The sequence below is a fragment of the Chiloscyllium plagiosum genome, chromosome 12 (assembly GCF_004010195.1).
Source record: "Chiloscyllium plagiosum isolate BGI_BamShark_2017 chromosome 12, ASM401019v2, whole genome shotgun sequence".
Classification (NCBI taxonomy): domain Eukaryota; kingdom Metazoa; phylum Chordata; class Chondrichthyes; order Orectolobiformes; family Hemiscylliidae; genus Chiloscyllium; species Chiloscyllium plagiosum.
Genome location: NC_057721.1, coordinates 14,316,161 through 14,343,751, shown reverse-complemented (window position 1 = coordinate 14,343,751; position 27,591 = coordinate 14,316,161). Strand labels below are relative to the sequence as shown.

Here is a 27,591-nt window from a genome sequence, read left to right as displayed (position 1 = left end):
ATACATACTGCTCCCCATCGTATTACTTTGTCCAATTCCTAGAACTGGTCTCCAATCTGCAATACACGTTTTATGCCCAGGCAGCATTTGGAAGAGGATCTCAATCTATCTGTAGACTTAGGTACTACTAAGAATTGTAAAATATGGTATAATATATTTATTTGTTTTGTAATTCTATGGTAAAAAGAGCAAAGGAAAGGCAGATGCAATTTAATGCAGTTAGCTGTGAAGTAATGTACTTTGATAGGAAGAACAGGGAGTAGCAATATACTCTACATCACAGAACAGCAGATTGACTGCTGGAGGTCATTTGTCATATCATATCTGTAATAGTTCTTTGTAGGACCAATTTACCTAGTGCCACTGATCTGCCTTCATTTTGTAACCAGCATATCCTTCTTTTGAATAATCTAATTCTCTTTAGAATGTCTCAATAGACCCTGAGTCCACCATACGTTTTCATCATGCATTCAAAATCCCCATCGCTTGCTATGTGAAACGGGTTTTCCCCATGTCATCATTGCATCTTTTGCCAAGTATCATAAATCCAACCCTCTGGTTCTTAAACCTTCTATCAACAGGCATTTTTTTTCTCTACCTCACTCTATCCGAATGCTCCATAATTTTGAATACTTATATTAAATTTCCTTCCAACCTTCTCCTTAGGGAAAAAAAAAATCCCAATTTCTCCAATCTGTCAATGTAACTGAGGCTCCTAATAACTGGGAGCAGTTCTTGTGAATCTTTTCTACACTCTTTCTAATTCCTTCACATCTTCCTGGAAGTGTGGGTCCTATAGCTGTGTGCAAAGCTCCAACTGAGGCTGCACCAGTATTCTGTAGAAATCCAGTAAAATACCTTCGCTTTTAAGTAGGTTGAAAGACCTGCAAAAGTTAAGGATGCTCGATTTATAAAATAGCAAATCTTTCAAGATGGTGGGCAAGTTTTTACAGCATGTTAAAAGTAGAGGTGTTTGGCTATTTAGATAGAACATTGATTGCAAAGCAAGGATGTCATATTAAATCTTTGGTTAAGCTTCAGCTGGACGATTGTGAATGAAAAATGTCAAGATATTGGAAAGAGTACAGAGGAGGAGGTTTGCCAGTTTGATACTAGGGATCAGTTATGAAGAGAGGTTAGAGAAGCTGGGATCATCAAGCTGCTCTTGCACAACTCTGAGGTGCTGATTCAAATTTGAAAATAACTTCCACCCTAAAGCATGACTCAGTCATCTGAAAAGCATTAAATGTAATATTAAACTATAAATTGTGAACAACATCATTTTAAAAGTATCAATTTTTCTGATCATATTTGTGCACAAATTGACTGCTAAATTTTCTATATTGTAATATTGCATACTTCAAAAAGTACTTCCTTGGCAATAAAGTGCTTTGAGATATCCTGAGGTAATGGAAGGTGCTTTAGAATTTCAAGCTCTGTCCTTTCTTTCCTCATAAAGCAATCATAATTGCATATGAGGTGTATTTCTTGATGCTATTGTCTGTTATGTACAGCTTTCTGATTTATCTCATACAGTGACATATTAATATAAATTTTCTGAATCAGTGTTTCTGGAAGCAAGTTGTGTCTTCAGAAGATTTTTCTGACTGGGACTGTTTAGGTTTGGAGACTAGGCCAGATGGACTATCAGCTGTAGCTGCAGGATCCTGCACAGTCCCAGTACTTACATTTATCCAAAAGTTTCAATTTAAGCCAGCACATTGTTGCAGCTAATAATGCCCATCTCTCTGAAGTCTGCAATAAAAAAAATCAAATACTGCACAGAGCTCTTGTCACTGAATGGTGTGCCAAAGTTAATTTCACTTTCTGAATGGAAGAATATTGAAGGGAACTCACATTGCAAGTCAATTCACACACTGCAAGGAACACTAGTTATCTAACTAAAGCAGCAGTGCTGCCCATTGTAAACTGCAGATTTACTGTTGAATGGGTTCATTAGGGATTCATTGTTAAATCCTCTGTAAATTAGTTTGTAACCTAATGGTATGGGAATCTGTTCCAAATAGTGATCATTATTGTGACTGAATTGGGTTCTGTCTGTACCTTGCAGACATGACTGCAGCTCTGTAAAATCCTGCAGCTGAATGAGTGATCTCAATGGCAGCCCATAGTAAAAACAAGACCTTGCACAGAATGCTTTAAGTTGATGTGTGAACTAAGGCAATTTGAAATTTTTACAGCAGATACTGGCACACTATTCTAGTTAAAAGCATCAAGGATTAGACAGCAAGAGCAGATGGGTGAAGTTGAACCATAAATCAGCCATGATTGAAGTGAATAATAGAACAATCATGAAAGGCTGAGTAACCTTCTCTTTCCTAACTGTTATTCTATCTGCATTCAATGACACTGCAGCCAATATTACTGATAGTTCTTGCAAATTAACTTTGAAAATATCAAAATGCTGTGAATATTGAAAATAGCGGAGGCATAAATTAAGCACAAAATGTCATTGATAAGTGTAAACAATGACGCAAAATCTGAATGTGACAAAATAGCTATACATAGTTTAAGCATTCCTATAGACTTAATACACTAACAATTCGTGCGAAATGCTGAACACATTAGAACTCCATATTGTTTATAGCTAATCTTTTGAATGGATAAACCTACTCACAATAGATTCATATTTAAAATAAAACAACATAGCATCTGATACAAGCTACTGAAAGGGTTGACACCCTCATTGGTATTCTTGCTGAAGAGCTGTTGGTGTAGGACAGCAAATCACAAACTTCTGAAGGTACAGCTCATGACTGAGTCAATTAAATAAATAACTCCACGATTTCCTGGCCTGAATGCCAATTATCATTGGAAAGACCAGAATAGGGGTTCAGCCCCTTGTAATGATCCCAGCAGATAGTAATGCTGGACAAATCTGATTCCAGAGTAAAACCTGGCCTGATAAACCAGAAACTATGTTTTTGTAATTTGGTTACTATAGTGATCAATCACTGAACATATTCACATGAGGCTGTTGATGTACTTTAACAAACGAACATAAGCTCTTACATAAAAGAAAAATATCAATGTATATATGATAATTTGGAATGATTTATCATAAACAGCAAAAAGAATGATACACCTCTTTTTCTCAGTGATATCCTTTACAGACATCTAACCCCAATGAACCTCTGATCTTCACTTTAAAATTTCTTGCTAAACTGATGAATTGCAGCATTTCCTTTCAGTAACTTGCAGCATATTCACCAGATGGGATTCTGTCTCTTGCAATCTCTCCCTGAGACACAAAGGCAGGCTAACCCTTCTCTGACTTTGACTATTTTGAGGCTGCTAACCAGCCTCAGGTCTCTTTCCACCTCTAGTAGCCTGAAACCTCGCACAGACTAAAAACTGTTGATCTGCTGGAATGGATGTTATCTTCCTGACTCAATCTGCTTATGTACCAGGTCATTTGTCATCTTCTGTGGGTCACACAAATTCAAGTTATCAATAAGCACAACTAGCTCCCCAGGTAGCTGGCAGAATCATTTAGTTTTAGTTATATGCTTTATTGAAACGGTTGTTTTTATTGTTTCAATGATCTTCTGGCCCTTTTCTTTGAGAAGATCAGAACTTGATAGCATTGGAAACCAAAACATCAGTAATTCTAGAATCCATGTTCCCAATAAAAATAACACATTCTAAACTTCCATCACCTTCTAGGTATTCATATAATAGCATCACCACTGGCAATTTCTTAAATGTTATACCCTTCAAACTGTATTAAGTAAATTTGCAGGCTTCTTGCCATTTATCACTCATCTATTTTCTGCTCAGTCACTGGACCTTCTGTCTTGCAACCTCCAGTAACCCCACTGTGTGAACTGCTACATAATAACCTGCAGAGGGAATAACTAGAATTAAAAAATCTGATTTCCAGATGTCGGTTAAGTTCATTAGCTGCAATAATTTGACAGTGAAGTAATGACAAGAGCTTCAAGTAATCCCAGATCAGATATTACATGGGCTCATTTCAGAGTAAAGATACTTCTGCTATCACTTAACAACTTACATTGATCTTGACTACAGAACAATCTCCAATGCTGACCATGCTACATTCATTTTCCACAGAAGATATTCTTATCTAAAGTGTGACTAAACTAAATTAATGGAAATTGTGACCAGCTTTGTGTTGTGAAGCAATGGCAACTCTTAATTCTGCCCTGACTTTTGTGAACTTACTTCATGCAGACCTCATACAGCTAGCAGAAAGAGATTTTCAATCTCTACAGTGCAACTGCATTTCAATTGAGATCTCAGACATGAATGATCTTACTAACCTCCTTACTTTATACCCTATCAATTCTATCTCATTAGTGTTGTTGAGTACAATTCATTTTTCTTTCCGAATGAGATGGAATTACATTTGTGTGTACTGAAGTTACCAGCTTCTCCATTTGAACTGGGGCTTAGGATATGTTTCATCAGAGCTTTTCCTCAGGAGTTTAAATAGGCAAAGTATAATCTAAATGAAGCATGTATTGTGCACTCTCTGAAAGGGTGTGAATTTGATGGTTTAGCTGTCCCTTGCAGTTCTTGTACTCTTATTATTTTAGGATATATGTTGGCTGTCAATTAGAGGGGAGAAAAAGATTCTACATAGTTGCCTAGAGTTTATCCCTTTATGGCAAAATTGTGCTTTTCTATTTAAAATGACTGATTCCAAAAAATACTGCGGTCATATTAAGTTATCGGTAAATCCTTGGCTCAATTCATATAAATGCTCGGATTTGTTTGTAGATTTAGCATTTCTGACACAGAGGTTTGTATGACAGCAGTCTCTGTTGGGAGTTTGAATGCAGGGACCAGTTAACACAGAACACTACAGCACAGGAAGAGGCCCTTTGGCCAACCAACATGATGCCTTTCTAAACTAAAACCGTTTGTCTCTACATGCTCCGTATCCCTCTATTCTCTGCCTATTCATATAGCTGTCAACATACCTCTTAAACATTGCTATTGCATCCACGTCCAACGCCTCCTCTGTCAGCACGTTCCAGGCATTTATCACCCTCTGTGTAACAAACCTACCTGTCACACTTCCTTTAACCTTAATGCCTCTTACAATTTTGTAAACATCTATCAGGTCGGCCTTCATCCTTCAAGTGAAAAACTGAGATTGTACACTCTCATATGATAGCTAATACACGTCAAACCAGGCAACATCCTGGAAACAGCCTAGGTTAGAATCCCTTCAGTGTGGAAGCAGGCCAATCAACCCAGCGAGTCTGCACTGACCCTCTGAAGGGCATCTCACCCAGACCCTACCCCTCTAATCACCATGGCAAATTCACCTAACTACGTAGCCCTGGACAGAATGGACAATTTCCCACGGCCAGTCCACCTGACCTGTACATGTTTGGACTGTGGAGGAAACTAGAGCACCTGGAGGAAACCCACGCTGACACACGGAGAATGTGTAAACTCCAAATGGACAGTCACCCATGGCAGGAATCGAACCTGGGTCCCCAGTGCTGTGAGGCAGCAGTGCTAAGCACTGAGCCACCATGCCACTTCTGTACCTGCTTCAGAGCCTCCACATCCTCTGGGTAGACCAGAATTGTATGCAATATTCCAAATGTGGCCCAGTTCTATATAACTGCAACACGGCATGCCAGCTTTTATACCTTACGCCTTAACCGATACAGGCACACATACCATATGCCTTCTTGGCCACTTTAAGGGAACTTTAGACCGGAACCGCCCCCATCCAAGCCCCGGTGTTAAACAAGTCTCAGTCAATATAGGGGAACTTAAAATTACTCACCACAACAATCCTGTTGTTTTTAGATTTTTCCATAATGTCCACATATTTGTTCCTTGTTCCTCTATCACTCATTGGCTGTTGGGAAGCCTATAGTACAACCCCATTAAATGTTTGCAAATTTCCTATTCCTTAATTTTACCATGTGACCTCACTGGATGATCCCTCCAAAGTGTCCTCCCTCAGTATAGCTGTTATATTCTTCCTTATCCAAACAGAACTTCCTTATCTCTTTTACCTCCCTCTCTATCTTGCCTGAAACATCCAAGTCCCAGAAAGTGAAGCTGCCAGACTTGTCCCTCTCTCAACCAAGTCTGTATAATCGCTACAACATTGCAGTTGCATGTATTACCCAAGCTCCATGTTCATCTACCTACTTGTCATAGTCCTCACATTAAAACAAATACACTGCAGACTGCCAGTCCAGCCATATTCAGCAATCTCCCCATGCCTGTTCTTCCTCTTAATCTTACTGGCCCTGGTCTCTAAATCCTTCTTGATCAATTTACTTGCTGACCGATTGCAGTGATTCCTGCCCACCTGCTACACTAGTTTATACCCTCTTGAGTGGCACCAGCAAGCCAGTATATTGGTGCACATCCAGTTTAGGTGCAACCTGTCCTTCTTATACAGGTCCCACTTGCCCCAGAAGACAAGCCAATGTTCCACATACCTGACACTCTCCCTCCTACACAAACTCTGGGTCTTGAAAGAGCCAAGTTAACACAAAGCTCACAGCTTTTAAGGTGAGAGCCTTATAATTGTCTTTGTTGCTTGTGCCGTGAACTGCTTCCTGATTCCAAACGTGAATGGCCTGGCTGTAATTTAGCATTGCACCTCCTCATTCTTGGTTGATTGACCAGAGAAAATGATCCACACAATGAAATAGTCTTAACGTTTTAAATGCCTATACTTAAAGGAGAACAAGTCAAGCATATGTAACCAGCCCTATTGTCATTTTTGAGCTGAATTTGTGCTGAAACCCCTGAGTTACAGTATCCAAGGCTGAATACTACCTGACAAAGCTTTCACACAATTGAAGCATAATGCTGTCTCCTTTGTTTTGCAGCTCACTTGAAATAAAGGTCAACGTTCCAACAGCTTTTTTGATTATGTTTTATGTCTGAACAAGGACCTTTCATGGTTTGTTTACTGAGCCTCACAAAGTTTTGTTGCTTTGTCAACTGTAATCATAAAACATGCCCCACAAATTACTGAACTGAAGAACTTCATTTATTTTATGTCAGATTTAATATAATCTTGCAATCCTGGATATGGTTTTCTCAAGGGTAACAAGAGTCAAGTTTTCAATTGAAATTCTGCCCCACAATTCCCCTGTTGACCCATTGCTTAAGTGCATGATGGACAACTGAGACCTGAAAAGTGCTAAGGTCAACCCCTGATCTCTGCTGAGTTACACAACTATAGCTACGAGGGCAGTAGAAATTCAATTTTGTCTTTACGCTCTCAGACAAAGGGAATACAATAAATCATGCAAGTTTCTGGACAGGTTTGTCAAAGGCATGCATGGGAGAAAGGCAGGGTGAGACTGTGATTTAGATAGTCCACCCTGATTGAAAAGGCTGTCAAAACTCATTGCCTGAAGTCAAAGATGAATAGAGAACTTTCTGGCAAGTGCAATAGGAAAAAGGGAGTACCTGTAAAACATAAATGCAAATCTGCTCTTCCTGCTTTGGATTTCTCAAACCTTTATGGTAATTAACTTGTAAGTCAACAAGGGTCTTTCAAATATTCTTAAGCCAGTTGGTCATAGGTGTGTTTAAAACCTGTTTAGTATTTCCCCTATTATGTGAAGCTCCTTCAACTCTTCATAACTCTTCATCTTGTTCCTGTAATGTTGAGCATTTATGCTTAAACATTTAACATTTCCATAAGACTGCTTAGATAAAAAATAGAATACCTGGCTTTGTTTCTGTCTGACCAAGACATGGCTTAGTAAAGTTAAAACCAAAAGAGCATAAGATCTACAAACAGAAGCAGTCCATTCGGCCCATCGAGTCTGCTGTGTCATTCAATGAGATCATGGCTGATCTGATAATCCTCAACTCCACTTTTACAGTGCTTAAACCCAGCCATGACAAAATATTACCAATACTAATATATAAAATTACTTGTACAACCCAAGTGCAGACACACAGTTGAACTAACCATGCCAAAATACAAGCTACAGAGAAGAGGAGGTAAACTTTGGCCAAGTTACAACTCAATAAAATAGGAAAACTAAGCATTCATTGCCCGTGACTATTGAAGGCTTTAGCCCTTTGCGGGCCAGTTAAGATTGTAGCTGATGTGTTGTCCTTCTTCTGGAAATGTTGCTATGGCAACTGCAATCTTCCTTTAAAGGTTCTTGCAGATATCATGGTACAATCAAATTCAGTGCCGTCTCTAATGTAGCCAGAGAGAGCAGCTCTAGCATTTTCCAAGGTCTAACTGAGGTTCTGTCAGTACTTGACTTGTTTATGGCACAACCAAGGCATTCTGCAAATATTCTTTCAGCCCACAATACTGATTGTTGTGCTCTTACTTGGTGATACCTGGATGACTGTTGTGGAGTCTTTGCAGAATCTCGTCTCCCATTGATTTCAAAATCACCAATCTTTCATTGAAGAGTAACAAGTTGTCCACTATTGTTAAGTGTTTGTGCTGCACATAATACTGTCTCAAGACAGAATGTGGTGGTTGTCCCTCAGTCTCTCCAAACTCTCCGTTTTTCTCAATCTCCCAATGCTGTGATTTGCAAGCAAACTCCATCCTTATACTGAGTTGCTTGGATTTCAGCTGTTTTTTTATGTTGCTGGTTTGATTAAATGTTTGTTATTGAGGGGGAATGGTTAAGTGTTTGTTATTGTGGGGGATGGTTAAGTGTTTGTCATTGTGGGGGAATATACTTTATTTCAGAAAATGCACTGTAGAAATAGGAGCAAACTATTCAGGCTCTGTCATTCTGTTATATCATAGCTAATCATCCACATCAAATCCCCTTTCCTGCACTATCTCCTTATCTCATGATGACGTTAGTTTCCAGAAATCTATTGACTTCTATCAGGAACCTGCTCAGTGATTAAAATTCCACAGATTCACCACCCTCTGAGTGAAGAAATTCCTCATCACTTCAGTCTTAAATGGTCTGTCCCTTATTCTAAGATCATGTCTCCTGGTTTTAGGTTCATCCACGAAGGCAAACATCTTATCCCCATCCCAACAGTTTCACCTTGTAAGAATTTCATAAATTTCAATGAGATCACCTCTCATTCTTCGAAACTGAACGAAGTACACACCGTCTACTCAATCTCACTTCATAAAACAATCCCACAATGCCAGGGATTATCCTAACATAGTGCCTGCCTTCTGATCGCTCGCTGCATCGACATGCTAAGTTTCTGTGACTGATGACCAAGGATGCTCAGGTTTGGCCGACACTTACATTTCCCAACTTCATGCTATTTAAGAAATGTTGTCTTTTTGTTTTGTTTTCCAAAGTGAATAATTTCTCACTTACTCACATTATATCCAATCTGATATGCTCTAGCCCATTCACTTTGCCTATGTAAGTGCTCTTGAAACTCCCTGCATCCTCCTCTTTGTTTCACCAAGTTTGGTGTCACCAGTAAATTTGGAAATACCTACACATTCAAATCTTTTTGATTGTTAACAGTTGTAGATTTGGCACTGATCCTTGTGGTGCCACATGGATAATAGCCTGCTATGATGAGAATGAATTATTTATTCCTAACCTCTGCATTCTGTCCGTTGGCTAAATTTCAATCCACAGTAGTATACTCCCTCCCCCAACAATTCCCATGCAATCAAATTTTATTTGCTAACCTTCTGCCTGGGACCTTATCAAAATCTTTCTGGAGGTCCAAATAAAACACATCAGCTGGTTCACCTTAATAAATGCTGCAAGTGATATCTTTAATAAACTCTAACAAGATTGTCAAACATGATTTTGCTTTTAGAAATTTTACCACTCTTTTCTAAATGTCTGCTTATCACATACTTTATAATAGATTCTAACATTTTCCCTATTGCTAATGTCAAACTAACAGATTCTCCATTCTCACTCTTCCTCCCTTCTCAATAGTGGTGTTACATTTGCTAGTTTCTTGTCTGAAAAACCAGAAGAAATACGAACAGAACTAGACTGTTTGGCCCCTCAACTCTGCTCCACAATTTGATAGAATTGTGGTTGATCTGACCTTCCTCGTGTTCATTTTCCTGGCCTTTCCCCATGACCCTTGATTCCCCTACTGATTAAGAAGCTATCTAAATTAGTCTTAAATATCCGTGATGTGTTTCCTCCCCCACCACAGCTCTCTGTGGCAAAGAATGGCAGAAACTCTCAACTTTCTCAGAGAAGAAATTCCTCCTCATCTCAGTCTTAAATTGGTTATTCTGAAGTGATGCCCTCTGGCCTTAGACTTTTCCATGATGGGAAACAGCGTTTACCTTGTCAAGCTCTTTAAGAATCCTGTATGTTCCAAGCAGAGTGCCTTTCATTCTTTTAACTCCAGTGAGTAGAGGCCCCAACCTACTTAGGCTTTGCTCATAAGACAGTCCATCCATAATGGGGATCAACCTAGTGAAGTTTCTCTGAACTGCCTCCAATGAAATACTATCTTTTCTTAAATAAGGGGACGAAAACTTCTCCAGATGTAGTCTTACCAGTATCTTGTACAGTTGCGGTAGGATTTCTCTACTCTTATGCTCCAAACCCCTTGAAATAAAAGCCAACATTCCATTTGCCTTCCTTATTACCTGCTGTAGGTGTATGCTAGCTTTCTCTGTTTCATGTACAAATACCTCCAAGTCCCTTTGCTTTGCAGCTTCCTGCAGTTTTTCTTAATTTATATAATACTGTTCTTTTAATCTCCATTCCACAATGGAAATTTTCAGATTTTCCATTTGCCAACTTTTTGTCTACCTACTGAACCTATCAACGTCTCTCTGTGAAATGTACGTATCCTTCCCAAAACCTGCCCTTCCACCTATTTTTGTGTGGTCTGCAAATTTGGCTTCAGTACATTTACTTCCTTCCTCTAAGTCATTGATATTTATTGTAAATAATTGGGGTCCCACTCTGACCTCTGTGGAACCCCACTGGTTACAGGGTGTCATCCTGAACAAGAACCCTTTATCCCTACTCGCTGTTTCCTGCCTATAAGCCAATTTTCTTTCCACACCAATATATCACCCCCAACACTGTGGACCCTTGCAGTATGACTTCACCTTTTGTGAGATACTTTGTCAAATGCCTTCTCGAAGTTCAATACAACACACCTACTCAGTCCCCTTGATCCATTCTGATTGCGACTTCCTCAAAACGTTTTAATAAGTTCGTCAGGCGCGACTTCGCTTTCATGAAGCAATACTGACTCTGCTTAATTAGGTTGTGATTTTCCAAATGTTCTGCTATGACTTCCTTAATAATAGAGTCCAATACTTTTACAACCATGAATATTAGGTTAATCGGCCTACAGTTACCCGCTTTTTGCCTGCCTTCCTTTTTAATTAAGGGTGTCAAATTGGCAGTTTTCCATTCCTCTGCTACTTCTCCAGAATCCAAGGATATTTGGAAAATTACAACAAATGCATCCATTATCTGTGTAGCTACCTCTTTTAGGATTATCAGATGTAAACCAGTAGTCTGCAGGAACTTTTCCAGAGTCTACAGAAATTTAGAATCTATTGAATTAAGTTGCTGTGTAATCTCATCAATTTTAATTCTTGACAAGAGTATCTGCTATTGGTTGCATCTTAGAAAAAAGAACAAAGAACATTGCAGCACAGGTACAGGTCCTTCGGCTCTCCAAGCCTGTGCCAATCCAGATCCTCTATCTTAACATATCGCTTATTTTCTAAGGTTCTGTATCCCTCTGCTCCATACCCATTCAGGTATCTGTCTAGATACATCTTAAATGGTGCTATCATGCCTACCTCTACCATCGTTGCTGGCGTTCCAGGCACCTACCACCCTCTGTGTAAAGAACTTTCCATGCATACCTCATTTAAACTTTTCCTCTCTCACTTTGAACCCGTGACCCCATTAATTGAGTCCCCTACTCTGGAAAAAAAGCTTTTTGCTATCCACCCTGTCTGTTACCTCTCAAAATTTTGTAGTCCTCAGTCAGGTCCCCCCTCAACCTCCGTCTTTCTAATGAAAATAATCTTAATCTACTCAACCTCTCTTCATAGCTAGGGACCTCCATACCAGGCAACATCCTAGTGAACCTCTTCTGAAGCATCCACATCCTTTTGGGTTCAGGGGTTCGAGGGCGGTGGGGGGCTGGGGTTGGTGGGGAGAGTGGCAACCCTCAAGTACCTTCCCCTGCAACTGGAAAACATGCAAAACCTGCCAGTACACCACCCCCTTCACCTCCATCCAGGGCCCCAGCAGTCCTTCTAGGTGAGACAGAGGTACCCCTGCCTCTCCTCCAATCTTGTTTACTGCATTGGGTGCTCCCGTTATGGTCTTCTGTACATCTGAAAGACCAAACAAACTTATGGAATGGTTCATCAAGAATCTCAGGCCAACAGGACCTCCCAGCTACCACCCATTTTAATTCTCCTTCCCACTCTCTCTCCCACATGACCATCCTTGGCCTCCTCCATTGCCACAATAAACCCAACCTCAAATTGGAGGAACAACACCTCATCTTCCGCCTGCCTACAGTCCGGAGTACTCAACATTGCGTCTCCAATTTCAAATAACCTCCCTTCCCATCCCAGACTACTTTGCCAGCACATTCCTCTTTCTTCCACTCCTCCCTGCCACCAACCGGATTCAGTCCTCCTGTTGACCAACACGGTTGTACCCTGTACCTGCCTTCACCTATTCCCCACCTCACCACCCTGCCTCTGTCTCCCCCTTTATCTGCAGCTCCCCCTGCACCCACCCCATTCCTAAAAAAGGGTTACACATGAAACATCGACTTCTCTACTTCCTGTTACTGCCTGGCTTGTTGTGTTCTTCCAGTCTCCTGCCATGCTCAATTAGACATATTGGATCATAGTGTGCTGAAACATCGAAGGGAATACGCATTACTTTAATCTTCTTAAATGTCTTTCACTTGTTCTATTTCCCAATTTCTTCAATAAGTTCTATTGTTCTATTCCCCAATTTATTGAACAGATCTTGTATTGGCTCATTAATGGTTAGTAAGTTTGATATGAACTTCGATACTTGGTTGACTATATCACATGGACTACAGGGAGAACTAACCATTTGGATACAGAACAGGCTCGATGATAGAAGACAGAGGGGGGTGGTGGAGGGTTGCTTTTCAGACTGGAGGGCTGTGACCAGTGGTGTGCCACAAGGATCAGTGCTGGGTCCATTGCTTTTTGTAATTTATATAACTGTTTTGAATGTGAACATAGGAGGTTTGGTTAGTCTGTTTGCAGATGACACCAAAAGTAAAGCTGTAGTATACAGCAAAGAAAGTTATCTCAGAGTACAATGGGATCTTGATCAGATGGCCTAATGACTGAGGAGCGGCAGTTGGAGTTTAATTTGGATAAATATGATGTGCTTCATTTTGTAAAGGCAAAACATATGCTTAACGGTAAGGTCCTGGGGAGTGTTGCCGAACAAAAAGATCTTGCAGGTTCATACTTCCTTTAAAGTGGAGTCCCAGTTAGATAGGATATTGAAGAAGGTGTTTGGTATGCTTTCCTTTATTGGTCAGTGCATAGGAGTTGGGAGGTCATGTTGCAGCTGTACAGGACATTGGTTAGGCTATGTTTGGAATATTGTGTGCAATTCTGGTCTCCCTGCTATAGGAAGGATGTTGTGAAAATTGAAAGGGTTCAGAAAAGATTTACAAGGATGTTGCCAGGGTTGGAGAATTTGAGCTACAGGGAGAGGCTGAACAGGCTGGGGCTGTTTTCCCTGGAGTGTCAGAGGCTAAGGGATGACCTTATAGAGGTTTATAAAATCATGAGGGACATGGATAGGATAAATAGACAAAGTCTTTTCCCTGGGGTTGGAGAGTCCAGAGCTAGAGGGCATAGGTTTAGGGTGAGAGGGGAAAGATATAAAAGAGACCTAAGGGCAACGTTTTCACTCAGAGGGTGGTACGTGTATGCAATGAGCTGCCAGAGGACGTGGTGGAGGCTGGTACAATTACAACATTTAAAAGGCATCTGGATGGGTATATGGATAGGGAGGGTTTAGAGGGATATGGACAAAATGCTGGCAAGTGGGACTAGATTACTTTAGAATATCAAGTCAGCATGGACGAGTTGGACCAAAGGGTCAATTTCTGTATTGTACATCTTTATGACTATGACTGTGTCAAGGAATCTCAGTATGTTGTAATATATCTAGACTGTGCACACTCCTAAATTAGAATTTGAATTGCTTGGTGGCCTCCTTGTTGCTGAATAAGGTACCCCAAGAAATGGTTTAGTGCTCTTGTCAAATTTCCATTTCGCATTCACAGTAAGTCCAGCTTTCTGTCTTGGTTGAAACTTTATTGCTGGAACAGCACAGCAGGTCAGGCAGCATCTAGGGAACAGAAGATTCGACGTTTCGGGCACATGCCCTTCTTCAGGAATGAGCAGAGAGTGTTCAGCAGGAGAAGATCAAAGGTAGGGAGGAGGGACTTGGAGGAGGGGCGTTGGAAATGTGATAGGTGGAAAGAGGTCAAGGTGAGGGTGATAGGTCGGAGTAGGATGGAGGCGGAGAGGTCAAGAAGAAGACTGCAGGTCAGGAGGGCGGTGCCGGGCTGGAGGGATTCGGCTGAGACAAGGTGGGGGGAGGGGGGATGAAGAAACTGGTGAAGTCCAAGTTCATCCCCTGTGGTTGGAGGGTTCCCAGTCGGAAGATAAGACGCTCCTCCTCCGACCATTTCGGCTGAGACAAGGTGGGGGGAGGGGGGATGAAGAAACTGGTGAAGTCCAAGTTCATCCCCTGTGGTTGGAGGGTTCCCAGTCGGAAGATAAGACGCTCCTCCTCCGACCGTCGCGTTGTTGTGGTTTGGCGGTGGATGAGTCCAATGACCTGCATATCCTCGGTGGAGTGGGAGGGGGAGTTGAAATGCTGTGCTACAGGGTGGTTGGGTTGGTTCGTCCGGGTGGCCCAGAGGTGCTCTCTGAATCGCTCCGCAAGTAGGCGGCCTGTCTCCCCAATATAGAGGAGGCCACACCGGCTGCAGCGGATGCAGTAGATGATGTGGGTGGAGGTGCAGGTGAATCTGTGGCGGACAGCTTTCTGTCTTGCCTTTCTGTTTCATAGACCCATTGCCCACCGTGCTCTTCCTTAGTAGCACCATGGATAATCACATCAACCATATGGCAAAGTACTCCTCCTCTGTCTTCAAGAATGTTGGATATTGTGAATTGGAAAATTTCTGAAGAAGTGTCAGATGGAAATTGATTTTGAAAAAATCAGCCAATGTGGAGTGCTGAATGTGATCAACAATCTTGATGCTTGATCAAGTGGTGTATATTATAACAAGTCTGAATCCATTTTGTGCACAAGTGCTTTGTTTATGTAATCAGTTACTGTGGTCTGTGCAATCCATACTGCTGCTCATCAGATTGTATGGGCAATTTCTCACTGTATGGTAGATTTTCTACTGCCATCCTCTTTTAGAATAGGATCTACAATAAAACAGAACAGAAGGTGATAGAGAAACTCAACATGTCTGGCAGCAACTATGGTGAGAGAACAGAGTTAATATTTCGAGTCTGATATAACTGTTCTTCAAAACTGAAAGGAGTTGGAACATCATGGTTTTTCATGCTTTTGGCAGAGGGGTAGGAAGCTTGAGTGCAACAGATGGTGAACATGCCCACGGTAAAAGACAAAGGGAGTGATAGCAATGCAAAAGAAGAAGTAAGGATAGTATTATGATCAAAGTGGTGAACAGAGATCATACTTTGAAGTTGGTGAACACAATGTTGAATACCGAAGGCTGTAAAAATACTGAGCAGAACATGAGATCTGTTCCTCCAGCTTTGGTTGAGTTTTGTTGAAACCCTGTAGCAGGCCGATGATGGAAATGTTAGCATGGAATTAAGAAGATTTATTGAAATGGCAAGCAACTCGAAGGCTGGGGTCATTCTTATGGTCAGAGCAGACCTGTTTGACAAAGCTGTCTGCATTGGATCTCACCAGTGTAAAGATACCACATTGTGAGCAGCAAATACATTAGGCTAGATTGAAAGAAGTACAAGGAAAATGCTGCTTCAACTGGAAAATGTGTTTGGGATCGTGGACAGTGAGGAGGGAGGAGATGAAAGGGCAAGTGTTAAGATCTGCTTGGTCTAGTGTGGTGGAGATAAATGACTTAGTAGTCTCATGAGAAGAGGATATTGTCCTAAAGAAGACGTGCTTTATTGCATGTTAGCAACTATGAACAAGTTACATTGATGTGACAGATATTGTTACAGAGTGTATGAGAAGGACCCAGATGCTAAATCTTACTCCTTCAAGTTCTAAAGCTAATCTCTCTTCCAATTCCTAAGAAATACCAATTGCTTCTTTTATCCCATGGTGAGATATGACTTCATATGCTGTGCTCCCAATTATGTACAGAAGTGTATTTACTTGTTCAGCTTCTGGTTTAGCATCTAATTGGAAGCTATTTTGTATCTTATGAAATGTTTTCTCAAAGATTTGTACAACTTTATATTATATTTGATCTATTTTTGAAGTTAAATCTTCCTGGCAATATTATTTCTGATATCATGCCTCCTGATGTGATCATTTATTTTCCTAGCTTCAGAGGCTTTTAACTTTGCAGTAATTTTGCAGAATGTCTGTATACAAAGTTTGGGTGAAGATTTGTAGCTCGGGTGCTCGTTGTTGTGGTTCTGTTCGCCGAGCTGGAAATTTTTGTCGCAAACGTTTCGTCCCCTGTCTAGGTGACAGCCTCAGTGCTTGGGAGCCTCCTGTGATACTGTGACCACTAGGACTTATAACAGCACACAAACCAACAGCCACCCTCAGACAACAACTCACCAGAACGAAGGACCCGATACCCAGTATGAGCAAAACTAATGTAGTGTACAAAGTCCCATGCAAGGACTGCACAAAACACTATATAGGACTAATAGGAAGACAGCTAACGATCCGCATCCATGAACATCAACGAGCCACGAAACGCCACGACCAGCCATCCCTAGTGGCCACATACGCAGACGACAAGCAACATGAATTTGGCTGGGACAACACTACCATTATAGGGCAAGCCAAACAAAGAACAGCCAGGGAATTCCTAGAAGCATGGCACTCATCCACAAACTCCATCAACAAACACATCGACCTGGACCCAATATACCGGCCACTACAGCGGACAGCTGAAACTGACAACCAGAAGCGGCAGGGACAGGCCACTATAAATGCCGGAGGAAACACCACAGAAGCGCTTCACAGGAGGCTCCCAAGCACTGAGGCTGTCACCTAGACAGGGGACGAAACGTTTGCAACAAAAATTTCCAGCTCGGCAAACAGAACCACAACAATGTCTGTATAACCACCACAATGCTCCTTCACACAGACCCTCATACACACACGCTCTCAATTTCTCATGTACATGTAGTATATGATTATACAGTATTTTTGTGGTCAAAATTAATGATTCCTGGTTTCTGCAAATAAACCAAGGATTTTTGGCTTTTCCATGGCTTCTCTGGTTGAATCTTGACAATCTTGCACTTAATGACTGATACGCTTTTCTTTAAAGCTTCACTTGATGAATCCCACTTCTTGTGCCTTTTGTAAATTATTGCCATTCTAAATATATTTCCAGTAAAGACTGCAGATTTTGGAGCTTTATAAGATGAACCCTATTTCTTTAATTGTTTTTCATAGAGAATCCCATTGACAGTGAGTTGAATAATGCCTTTACTGCATTTTTATAATGCAGCCTTCACCTCCATAGTTTGCCATCTTACTCCTTTCATTGAACATTGTCTTCTTCGGCTTCTAAAATGCTCCTTTATCACGTTAGTTCTAGGTCTGTGATCTAGTTTTGAATTGCTTTTTTCACGCTAGATTTCCCTTCTGCAATCGTGGCTTGCCATGCCTCTCATTATGACGGCAATACTTGATCTGAACTGGGACCACCTGTCTTTTTTTTTTGCTTCTCTCCTTCTCTCCAAAGAAACTGGCAGAACTGCTGAGTTTCTCCTGCATTTGTGTTTTATTTCAGATCTACGGCATCTACTGTATTTTCATTAGTCGGTAGGTGACTAATACTACACCTCCAGGGAATACCAAACACTCTCCTCCTGCTGCTGCTGCTGCTTTTACCACTGATTGTAGATTCTGTCTTGTTGAATTTTATCACAAGACTGTGCTCTGTCAGGTTCATGACTGGCCAGCTCTTCCAAATCCTGACTGTCTGCACAATTTGCCTTCTTAAACTTGTGAGTGAAGAAATCTCAAGCCCTCCACTGTTGCCAGTGGGAGACAGCTAGATGATATCCTCCACTTGCCACTAAGTTATAGAAGCAATCCTCTTTGCTGTTCACTGTGTTGGATAAGCTCTGTATGGGGCAGATTTGCTCCCAACATCTGCATCAGAGTAGGAATCCAAGGGAGGTGATAAAGGAATATCACTTGGCAATCTAATAAGAGAAGGCTTATGTCTGAAACAATATGTAGTGTATTACATGATAGCAACTATTTATGCTACACTAATGTGACATTGTTATAAGGGCTATGAGGAAGATTCAAATGGTAGATCTTAAAGCTCCTTTGAGATTCTACACAGTTCTCCCCCACAAGTCCATATAACATCATTAATAGTGAGGGGTTTCTAAGGCACTCGTCAGCATTAACCTTGTCAGAGCCTTACACCCTAAGTAAGAAAAGATTGGTTTATATCAACCTCTTACTGCATATTAACTGCAAATACAGCTAATGGATTAACTACTGTAAAATTATGCTGAAGCATCATCCTTTCAGGAACAGTATTTATTTTGGCATCTGATATCTTTCTTCTATGTTCAAAGAAGATTGAAAGAACCTCATAATCCAGACAGAACAAGCTGTACCCTGTGAGGTGATGTACCGGAAAAAAAAACACACTCTCAACTTTTTAAATCTGACTCTTAGTTAATAAATGTCACCAATGAAACCAAAAGACCAGTTGAAAGGCTGAACAAATCTACAGATATTTTTAAATGGAGCAATAAAGTAATTGACTCATGCATTCAAAATTTAAAGATATTTTATTCATTATTTAATCACGGCCACAGTAAGTTCTGTTTTGAGAGGGAAGACATGAGAATGCAATTATAATGCTCAGGTGGAATGTGGGAACGGGATCTTCCTCTCGATGTCATGGATATACTCAGTACGAATTAAAACTGGTCACTTTGATAATTCATACCGTGTCTAATTGAATTTTCAAGTACCATTTGGACCCTTGAATGGATTACCATGGTTTCAACTATGAGCCCTGTTTGAAGCAAATTCCCCTGAGGGAATTCAAACACCTTTAGGTGAAAACAACAGTGTTCTTTTTTCCACGTTTCATTAAATCTTAGAATCAAGAATTGTACTGTATAGAAGGACACCAGTTAGCCCATTGAATCTATGCCAGCTCTTTAAAATAGCATCTAGTCCTACTTCTCAAATGCAACCAGAATCTCAGGTTCCCTTTAAAAAGCTACTAATTATCTGTTTCCAGAATAACATTAGGCAGTACAATCCATATCCAAATCCACTCATTGGGTAAAGGCCCTTTTTTCCCTGTAGCCTCTATTTTTTTGGCCAAACACTTTATATCCCAGACTTCTGGTTCATCATTTTTAAGCTATAGGCAACAATTTCTCTTTATTTAAATGCTTCATGATGTTAAGTTCATATCAAATCTCCTCAGCCTTCTCTCCTCAAAGTATCAGGTTGAGGCTGCTTCCTCAAAGTAGTAGGTAGAGCTGAGGATAAGTGGTGTAGGCCTCTTTTCAAGGGACCCATTGGGTGTCAGCCATGATTGCATAAGCAAAAAAGAGGCGATTATTCATCTTAAGAAGGATCAAAGCCTGTGTCAGTTAAGAATGAGCTAACTGTGGCATTAATGGGAAATCAGCACAGTACAGTGCACTGAAGCTTATTGAGGTTGGTTGGACATTGAGATGTCCCCATTCCCACATGGTCATGCTCTTCAAATTGACTCGGATGCTGCCTGTCCTGCTGTGTTTTTCCAGCACCACATTTTTCAACTCTTCAAATCGAGCACTTTCTCCTCAAGAGGAGTGAGGATCCTTTTGTCCAAATGCAATCACCAACCATCCCCCTCCCCCCACCAGCACAGTCTGGTAGAAGGTCAGTTTTCCTTGAAATCAGACAAAGGAAGGGGTGGAGCATGATGGAAGTAGATGGAAACACAGTTAGTGGTGATACAGGAGGAACAAGAGAGGAGTCGCCAGTGAATAAGCTGGAATCACAAAGGGCGGGAAGAGCTGATAGCTCAAGAAAGAAGATGGGTCAGAGCCATTGAGTGGAAATGATTACATGCAATAGCAGAAGTTGCAGACAATGAGCTTTGGTGAGAGGACTGTGCAGAGGCAGAGTTAGAGTGAGTGGTTACCCTGTGAGTATCAGGGAGCCGGGAGAAAATGGTGATACCCACCCTTGCAAAACACAGTCGGTGATTGTACATTTTCCTGCATAGCTGTGCATTCTGTTTAAGCTGGGACATAGCACTGATGCAGGTCTCGATCTGGATCCAGCCTGGCTGGGTCTGCTGCTGTGGCCTCCTTTAACAGTCAGCAGGAAAAGGGATAACCCTCCCCTCCAGCTCCTCTGTACATCAGCACATCCAGAATCCTTGTCCATCCTGCTTTTTTGGGCCATCTCCTCAGTGATTATAGGTCAGGCACCAGAGCCTGTGAAGGGTGGGGTTGCAGTTCCTGGCTTACCGTCTGAAGTAGTCAGCAGCTGGTCTTTCAATCTGACAGCAACTAGGAGGTGTGAAAGCTAGGAGGGACCAACAGCAATGAGTACCTCCACCTCTCCTGCTGCATGATGCCATGGGACACACACCAAAGAGCCTTTTGTAGTGCGAAGAACAGAAAACTGCTTGATAAAATTGTTCTGAGCCATATTGGACTGGACCCAGTGATGTTCACTCACAATATCACTTTACCTGCGGATGGAAAAATGTCACATCATGTTTTTGTGTTGCTTCCTCTGCTAAGCTGTGAACTCATTTCTTGCAGGGCTATGTTTTAAAAAGTGATCAGCACAGAATGTCTATTAGGTTTAGAATGTTGGAACTGGACTTGTAAACACCTAAAGGAACAGGTACGATTATAGAAACTCATGCCAAGTCTCGACAGTCACCTATTGGACAAAAATAGTGGCCGTGTTGCAGAGTAAAATCCAAAGTTGATGATAGGGCACTAGCAGTCTGCTGCAGGCTACACACAAAGAAACAAGTAGGCAGTTCACATTCAGTAAATCCACTTCTGACAGTTTCTCAACCAAGGTCCATTCTCTGAGAGAATTACGTCTCTCAGCTGACAACAAGGTCTGTTGAAACAATCTGTCTGATGAACTGATTATCATTATTTTCTTCCAGGCACTTTTGTAATTTATCCCAGTCTTTTTATCCAGTTTGAATCAATTAGATTTGACCCATTTTGAGTGCTACTACAAGCTTTAAGTGTTGCTGTTGCTTTCGAAAGTTTCAATCTTCCCATTTTGTTTCGTTGACAGATGGAATCCAGGAAAAGACTTGCAAAGACAGTGCTGGTGTTTGTGGGTTTCTTCGCTGTGAGCTGGCTCCCCAGTCACATCATCTACCTATACCGCTCCTACCATTACAGGCAGGTGGACACCTCCTTGGCGCATTTGATTGGCAGCATCTGTGCCAGGATTCTTGCTTTCAGCAACTCCTGTGTTAACCCCTTCGCCCTCTACCTGCTGAGCAAGACCTTCCGAAAGCAATTCAACAACAACCTGTTCTGCTGCAGGAGCCACCTCCTCATACGCTCGACCAGCATGGGCAGGAGTACCACAGCTTCACGGATGACATCACTCAAAAGCACAAACCACTCCGTGGCAAGCTTCAGCCTCATCAATGGGAAGTACGTTCAGCAGGAAGGTTACGTATAGGGACGCCGCTTGGCACCAGTAGACAATGTACATTCAGCACTTTTTTCAGCAATCACAATCATGCCCAGGGGGTCTCAGTCTCAGAGAAAAGAACGTAAGCGAGAATGACGTGGGTTGGTGAGAGAAATTCAGAGTTCAGGGAGCAAGGGTGTACGCTGTGATTTTGTTAAGTAAATACGAGGTTCAGATTAAAATGTGTCTTTTAAGATATTGGAAACAATCTTGACATTCAGCAGGCCCTCTGTATTTAGCAGGGCAGCCATCAGGGATGTTAATGGTGTACCAAAGATATGCCACAAAAGGTTGTGGTTTGTCAGACATGGTCTCAGGGCAGCTTGTGGGAGGCAATAAACAAAAGCAGTGTGATGAGAGGTGTGCTTACAGATGGAGAATTTTGCTTTCTGTCAGAAATAGGCTATAAATAATGTGCGTTATATCGAAGATCAAAAAATATGTTAGAGAGGTGCGTTATACCTAAGACTGTGGTATATAAGATACCTATAATTAAATTGGAGGATGTGGTAGCACAGTACTCTGTGAGATCACTACCTACTCATATGACTGTGTAGTGGGTTGTAGATTAGCACTTGTAGACCTACACTGAGATTCTGAATCAAATTGAGCAGTGGTCAAATGTTGCCCCAAATGGGAAAGACATTAGTGATCATGATGGACCATGGGTTGATGTTTTCCCAAGACAAAGGGGAAGAAAAGTGAAAATAAATTAAATAGGAGAGAAAATAAAATCAATTTTATTACCCAAGTGGCTGTAATATTTACAGGTCTTGATCTCAATCCAACTACTCCTTGAAAGTGACCTTGCATGGACCCTTAGTAAGGAAAGGATTGGAATGAACTAGTATGGTCACTACAGTCATACAGCTCTCTGAAACTCAGTGTTTACGTGGAGGTATAAAAATAGCAATTGTTGAGGTAACAACTGGTCATATGATGGTAGCCCAACAAGTCTTTCTGGTTCCAAGGAAGAGCACTGGAAGGAAAGTTAAAAAGAAATAAGACTGTGGTCTTTCAGAAACGTTTTGGTTTTATTTCAAAGTTGCAGTATATCTGAGAGATGCGTTCAAACAGGGATTGCGAGTTATTAAGCAGTACCATAATAAGAATTTCCTGGATTTCCAAAAGTGCCATTTTGGTCACAAATACCATTTTTAAGTGAATTAGGTTTCAGCTATGACTTTGCATCCAGTAAAAAACAAAGGTAGGTTATGCTTCCTAATATTAGGATAGGATTCATTGGGATAGGCCTTTCAGAGTAGTGTTGAGTTAGGAAGACTCAGCATCATGAATGGCTAAGAGAGAAGGCTTTTGTATGAAACAGGTCCAGTTGGTGTCATGCTGCAGGTATTTTTCACTTTCAGTGTGAAAACACGTTAGAAAATTTAAATATGCTGCCAATGGCATTGTGCTAACTTTTAATATCTGTTATGAAGATTCTTCCAAACAAGGGTACAAAACCAGTCTGGTGATTAAATCTTAAAATAACTTTGTTCAAATTATACCATGGGGTTAGAATTTCAGGCTGGGCATTTTTGGAACTGGGACCTTAAATAAAGTATTTTTGTTTAGCATACAAGTACTGATGTATCCAGTATGGGCTAGTAATCCCAGCACCAGACTAAACCTGACCTGTCTGGTAATTCCAGCATGGTTAGTTGATCTGGATACCAGTGAAAACATTTTTGATTAGATTAGATTACCTACAGTGTGGAAATAGGCCCTTCGGCCCAACAAGTCCACACTGACCCTCCGAAGAATAATCCACCCCCCCTCTTACAAATGCATCTAAAAACAATGGACAATTTAGCATGGCCAATTCACCTGATGTTCTGATGCAGTGCCGATTAAAACTCATGGAGGCGGAATCTAGAATGTGGTGACATCCTCACATCCCGGTGGCAAACCCAACAATAGACTTTCACCAAGTTTTGGGACACCCTTTTTAACTAAATGTTGATTTCAATCCTGTCGATACAACATCATAACCCTCCAGTTTCAGTGCAGGATGTAATAGATAAGCTGTCATGTTTGAATCTGGTGATCATCCTCATTCACTTTTGGCAGTTTAATATCTTCGCAGAAGTCCCAGGAAGAAGAAGAAACAGTATTCATCTGCTACTTTCCCACGGCAGTCGTTCAGGGGTTATGAGTGATGCTAGCACATAAATTGGTATCTGAATAAATAGGCTGCCTGCTATTTTGCTTTAAAAGTATGGTGTTGTTTCTCAATTATTTTAATTTAAACATGATGGAAATTTTGAATGAAGTAACTTTTGAAATAAAACACATAGACTGTCCACAATGGCCCTATACTTGTATTTAATTTGACAATGTATTTCCCTTTGATTAGGTGGAACATCAGATTGCACAGAAAAAGATGTTTTAAAATGTAGATGTTTGGTCATTCCATTTCCTGCTACTCAATGCACTTTCATCAATGCTGAACCTTGCTGTACATTTCTCTAAGAGAAGCAGATAAGAAACCACCTACATGTGGGAAACAAAAGCATCTATTAAATACTGATGATATCAAAGAACTGCTTGCCATCCTTGTTGTAAATAACTTTGAGATTAATGAGATAGATTACTTGAAGCAGGTTCAGTATTAGAGAAGACAGTTATGGGAATCAGCAAAGAACAGTCAGAAACAGTTAAAGGTAGTCAGTGCTAATCGTTTTCCCCATGGGTTTTATAGATGGAAAATTAGGAAGATATCCATTGAACATGTCTTTAACTCCATGGCAACTTTACATCAGCATTGAATGTACACAATAGCACTTTCTCAATATTATACTCTGCGTGTATTTTGATATGTTGGATGTTATAAATATATGAAACAAATATACCTTGCTTGAATGATAATTTTACAAACAAACCTATTGTCCACATTCTATCACCGTGAAACTAGCAATTCCAGGTCTTTTCTGCTATGTTACTGCTCAGTGTTTTAAAGGCCCAGAAATGCTTATCATACTATAAAATGCAAAAAAAAATTGTTGAAGACTTAATATTTCACAGCTTACTTATTTTCAAATCATGGAACTAAATAACCAAACCGGAGCAGCTGAGCTATGCTTTGAATGAGTGCATGCTTGGGGCTTTTCAGTCATGGAGGTGTGAGGTGGTTCACATCAAAACAATGAGTATTAAAGTACCCCATAGTGCCCATTCAAGATGAAAAAAAAATCAAAATAGCTTTACTTTGTAACAATTCCCACATATCACATAGGAAAATGTACAACAGGAAGAATTATAGTGCCTTGTTTAATCCCTTTGTGACGAAGGACTTCATAACTTTCATGCGTGCCTTTGTACTTGGTGAGTTCTGGTGTTTCTCTGTCACTTGGGGAATAAATTGCAGATTGTTCCACTGCAGCTTGTGATGTTGTAAAACATTTTGAAAACTTCATACCTGAAAGGAAAAAAAAAGTCTCTTGATTTTCTTCTTCAATGCAAAGAAACAGTTGATTCTACATTTGTAAATTGACATTTTTTTTTCCTTTAATGAACTTGATACTTTGGTGGAATACTATGTGCTAGCAATGGGATACTGTCACTTGTGTATTGAATACTGTATGTTGTCAGTTTTTATTTCAGTCTTAAAGTACTATTCTAAATCTGATCATTGTTTACCTTTAATCTCATTAGTACAAATAACAGCATGCTCAGTTGTCAACCATATGTTTTTTAAACATTAATTTGCTAGCCACTAAGTAATGACAATCTATGTGCCTGATGTATATGACTATTGTGATAATCTGTAAATAAGTTGTATATATTTGACTGGAGTAAGTTCAGGTGAAGAGGTGTTCCAGCAGATTGTGATAATCAAAATTTGCACTGTTGGTTTTGCTGGACCTAACAATCACTGACAACCAAAACTAAAATTCTAACATTTTTAATTTCAATTTCTAAAAGTCACAGTTCCGTGACATTGTAAAACTAATTATGAATTCTACCATTCTTTGTAAGCGTGAAAGTTTCATATATTGAATGTGTTCCAAAAAAGAAAATACAAATCAAGGTTGTAAAAGAAATTATTTTCTTTGAGAAGTCGCTTCGGACATTTTGGATAGCACATTAGATTTCACAGTCCTTTCCCTAAATTATTATTTTTTTCCCGGTTCACTTCCAAATCTTCTGCATTTTCCTCACCACCACTTCCCAACTTCATCCACCCAATGACAGCAATGTCTCGAGCTATCTAGACAGTACACTCTAAAATTGTCTTTTTAAACTTTTCCACTGCCTTTGTAAAGTCTTGCTTAAAGTGAACCACTTAGCCAAGCTTTTGGTCATCCTAGCTAATATGTTTCTTTGGACTGGCTTTAAATTTGTTTGGTTATGCTCCTGTAAAGCTTCTTGGGGTATTTTCTTTAGTTAATGGATACTTTCAAATTGTTGTGGTTTTAAAAACAACTGATATTGTTACTATTTAACAATGGCACTAAAATTGTCAATTTCAGAAAAGAAATGCATTATAATGCTTAATGCAGGAAGTAAATATGTCCACTGGTACAATAGGGATTGTTGTCCTTACATATGGCTAAGAAAGACTTTTTCAGTGCAATGAGGAAAGCTTTGAAGGCCTAAAGAAGGCTCATTGGACCCAAAATGTTAACTCAGTTTTCACTCCACAACTGCTGCCACTCCTGCTGAGTTTCTCCAGCAATTTCTGTTTTTGCTTCAGATTTCTAGCATCCACGGTTCTTAGGCTGTTTTGAATGTCTATAGGAGAAAGTGAGGTCTGCAGATGCTGGAGATCAGAGTCGAAAAATGTGACGCTGGAAAAGCGTCAGGCAGGTCAGGCAGCATCCAAGGAGTAAGAGAATTGATGTTTCGGACATAAGCCCTTCATCAGGGATATCTACACCTCGCTAGCAGTGTACAGAGGAACCTCAATTATCCGAATTTCGGATTATCCAAATAAGAACGCGAGGTCCTGATGCTTGGCTAAACCATGTTATCTGGCATTCGATAACCCGAACAAAATACTCCCTGCTCGTGTCGGATAATCAAGGTTACTGTGTATTGGTGCTGATAGGCAGTGTCTAAAGCTGATTAATGGTCCTATTCTTCAGAACTGACCTTTTCTTCCCAATGCAATTAAGTCCATTTGCAGAGAATCCTTTCCCAAATCTGCCTGATAAAATTAAGCTAGTTTACAGTAAATTCCATCAAGTCACTTTGAAAATGCTCACATCTTCATCATAAGTGGAACACTTCACAAGCAGTCTTGTTTATGAACAATCTTTTGGAAATATCAGTATTAGACTCTGGGTGTAATTTCAGTCGTACAAGTGATAGTGGCCAGTTTTTCTCTGTGATGAGAAGGAAACCTGCTTGCACTCTTGTAGAAATGTGTAGCTTTGAAACATTTTCTGAGAATTTGCCACGACAAAGAGCCATTTTTCAATTCCAGCTAGAAATGCCATTCTTCCCTATTTCTATCTGTACAAGAGAGACAGCTTTATAAAATGCATAGGTTTATATCCCAGTTTTGGATTTTGTACTAAGTCGGCCCGCACACTAAAAGGATCTAGGAAAACTTAGCCAATAGTCATGGTCACAGGAAGGTAAAACCTTATTCGTCAGACCTCCAACTGTTTATTCTCATCATTTGCTTCACTGATCTTTTACCAGAAGGCAGCAAATGTGACAAATGCAATGTGATTGTATTCTTTGTGAA

At 40.5% G+C, this 27,591-nt stretch overlaps 1 protein-coding gene across 1 annotated transcript in view; it reads left to right on the top strand.

The window, feature by feature from the left end:
* The window catches only part of grpr (gastrin-releasing peptide receptor), a 60,317-nt gene extending 33,616 nt beyond the window's left edge, over positions 1–26,701 (top strand). The window contains exons 3-4 of the mRNA XM_043700508.1: positions 21,486–21,856; positions 23,967–26,701. Of these exons, the coding sequence (XP_043556443.1) occupies positions 21,486–21,856; positions 23,967–24,051 (456 nt within the window). The 3' untranslated portion in view covers positions 24,052–26,701. The remainder of the gene's footprint in view (positions 1–21,485; positions 21,857–23,966) is intronic.
* The last annotated feature ends 890 nt before the right edge of the window (positions 26,702–27,591 follow it).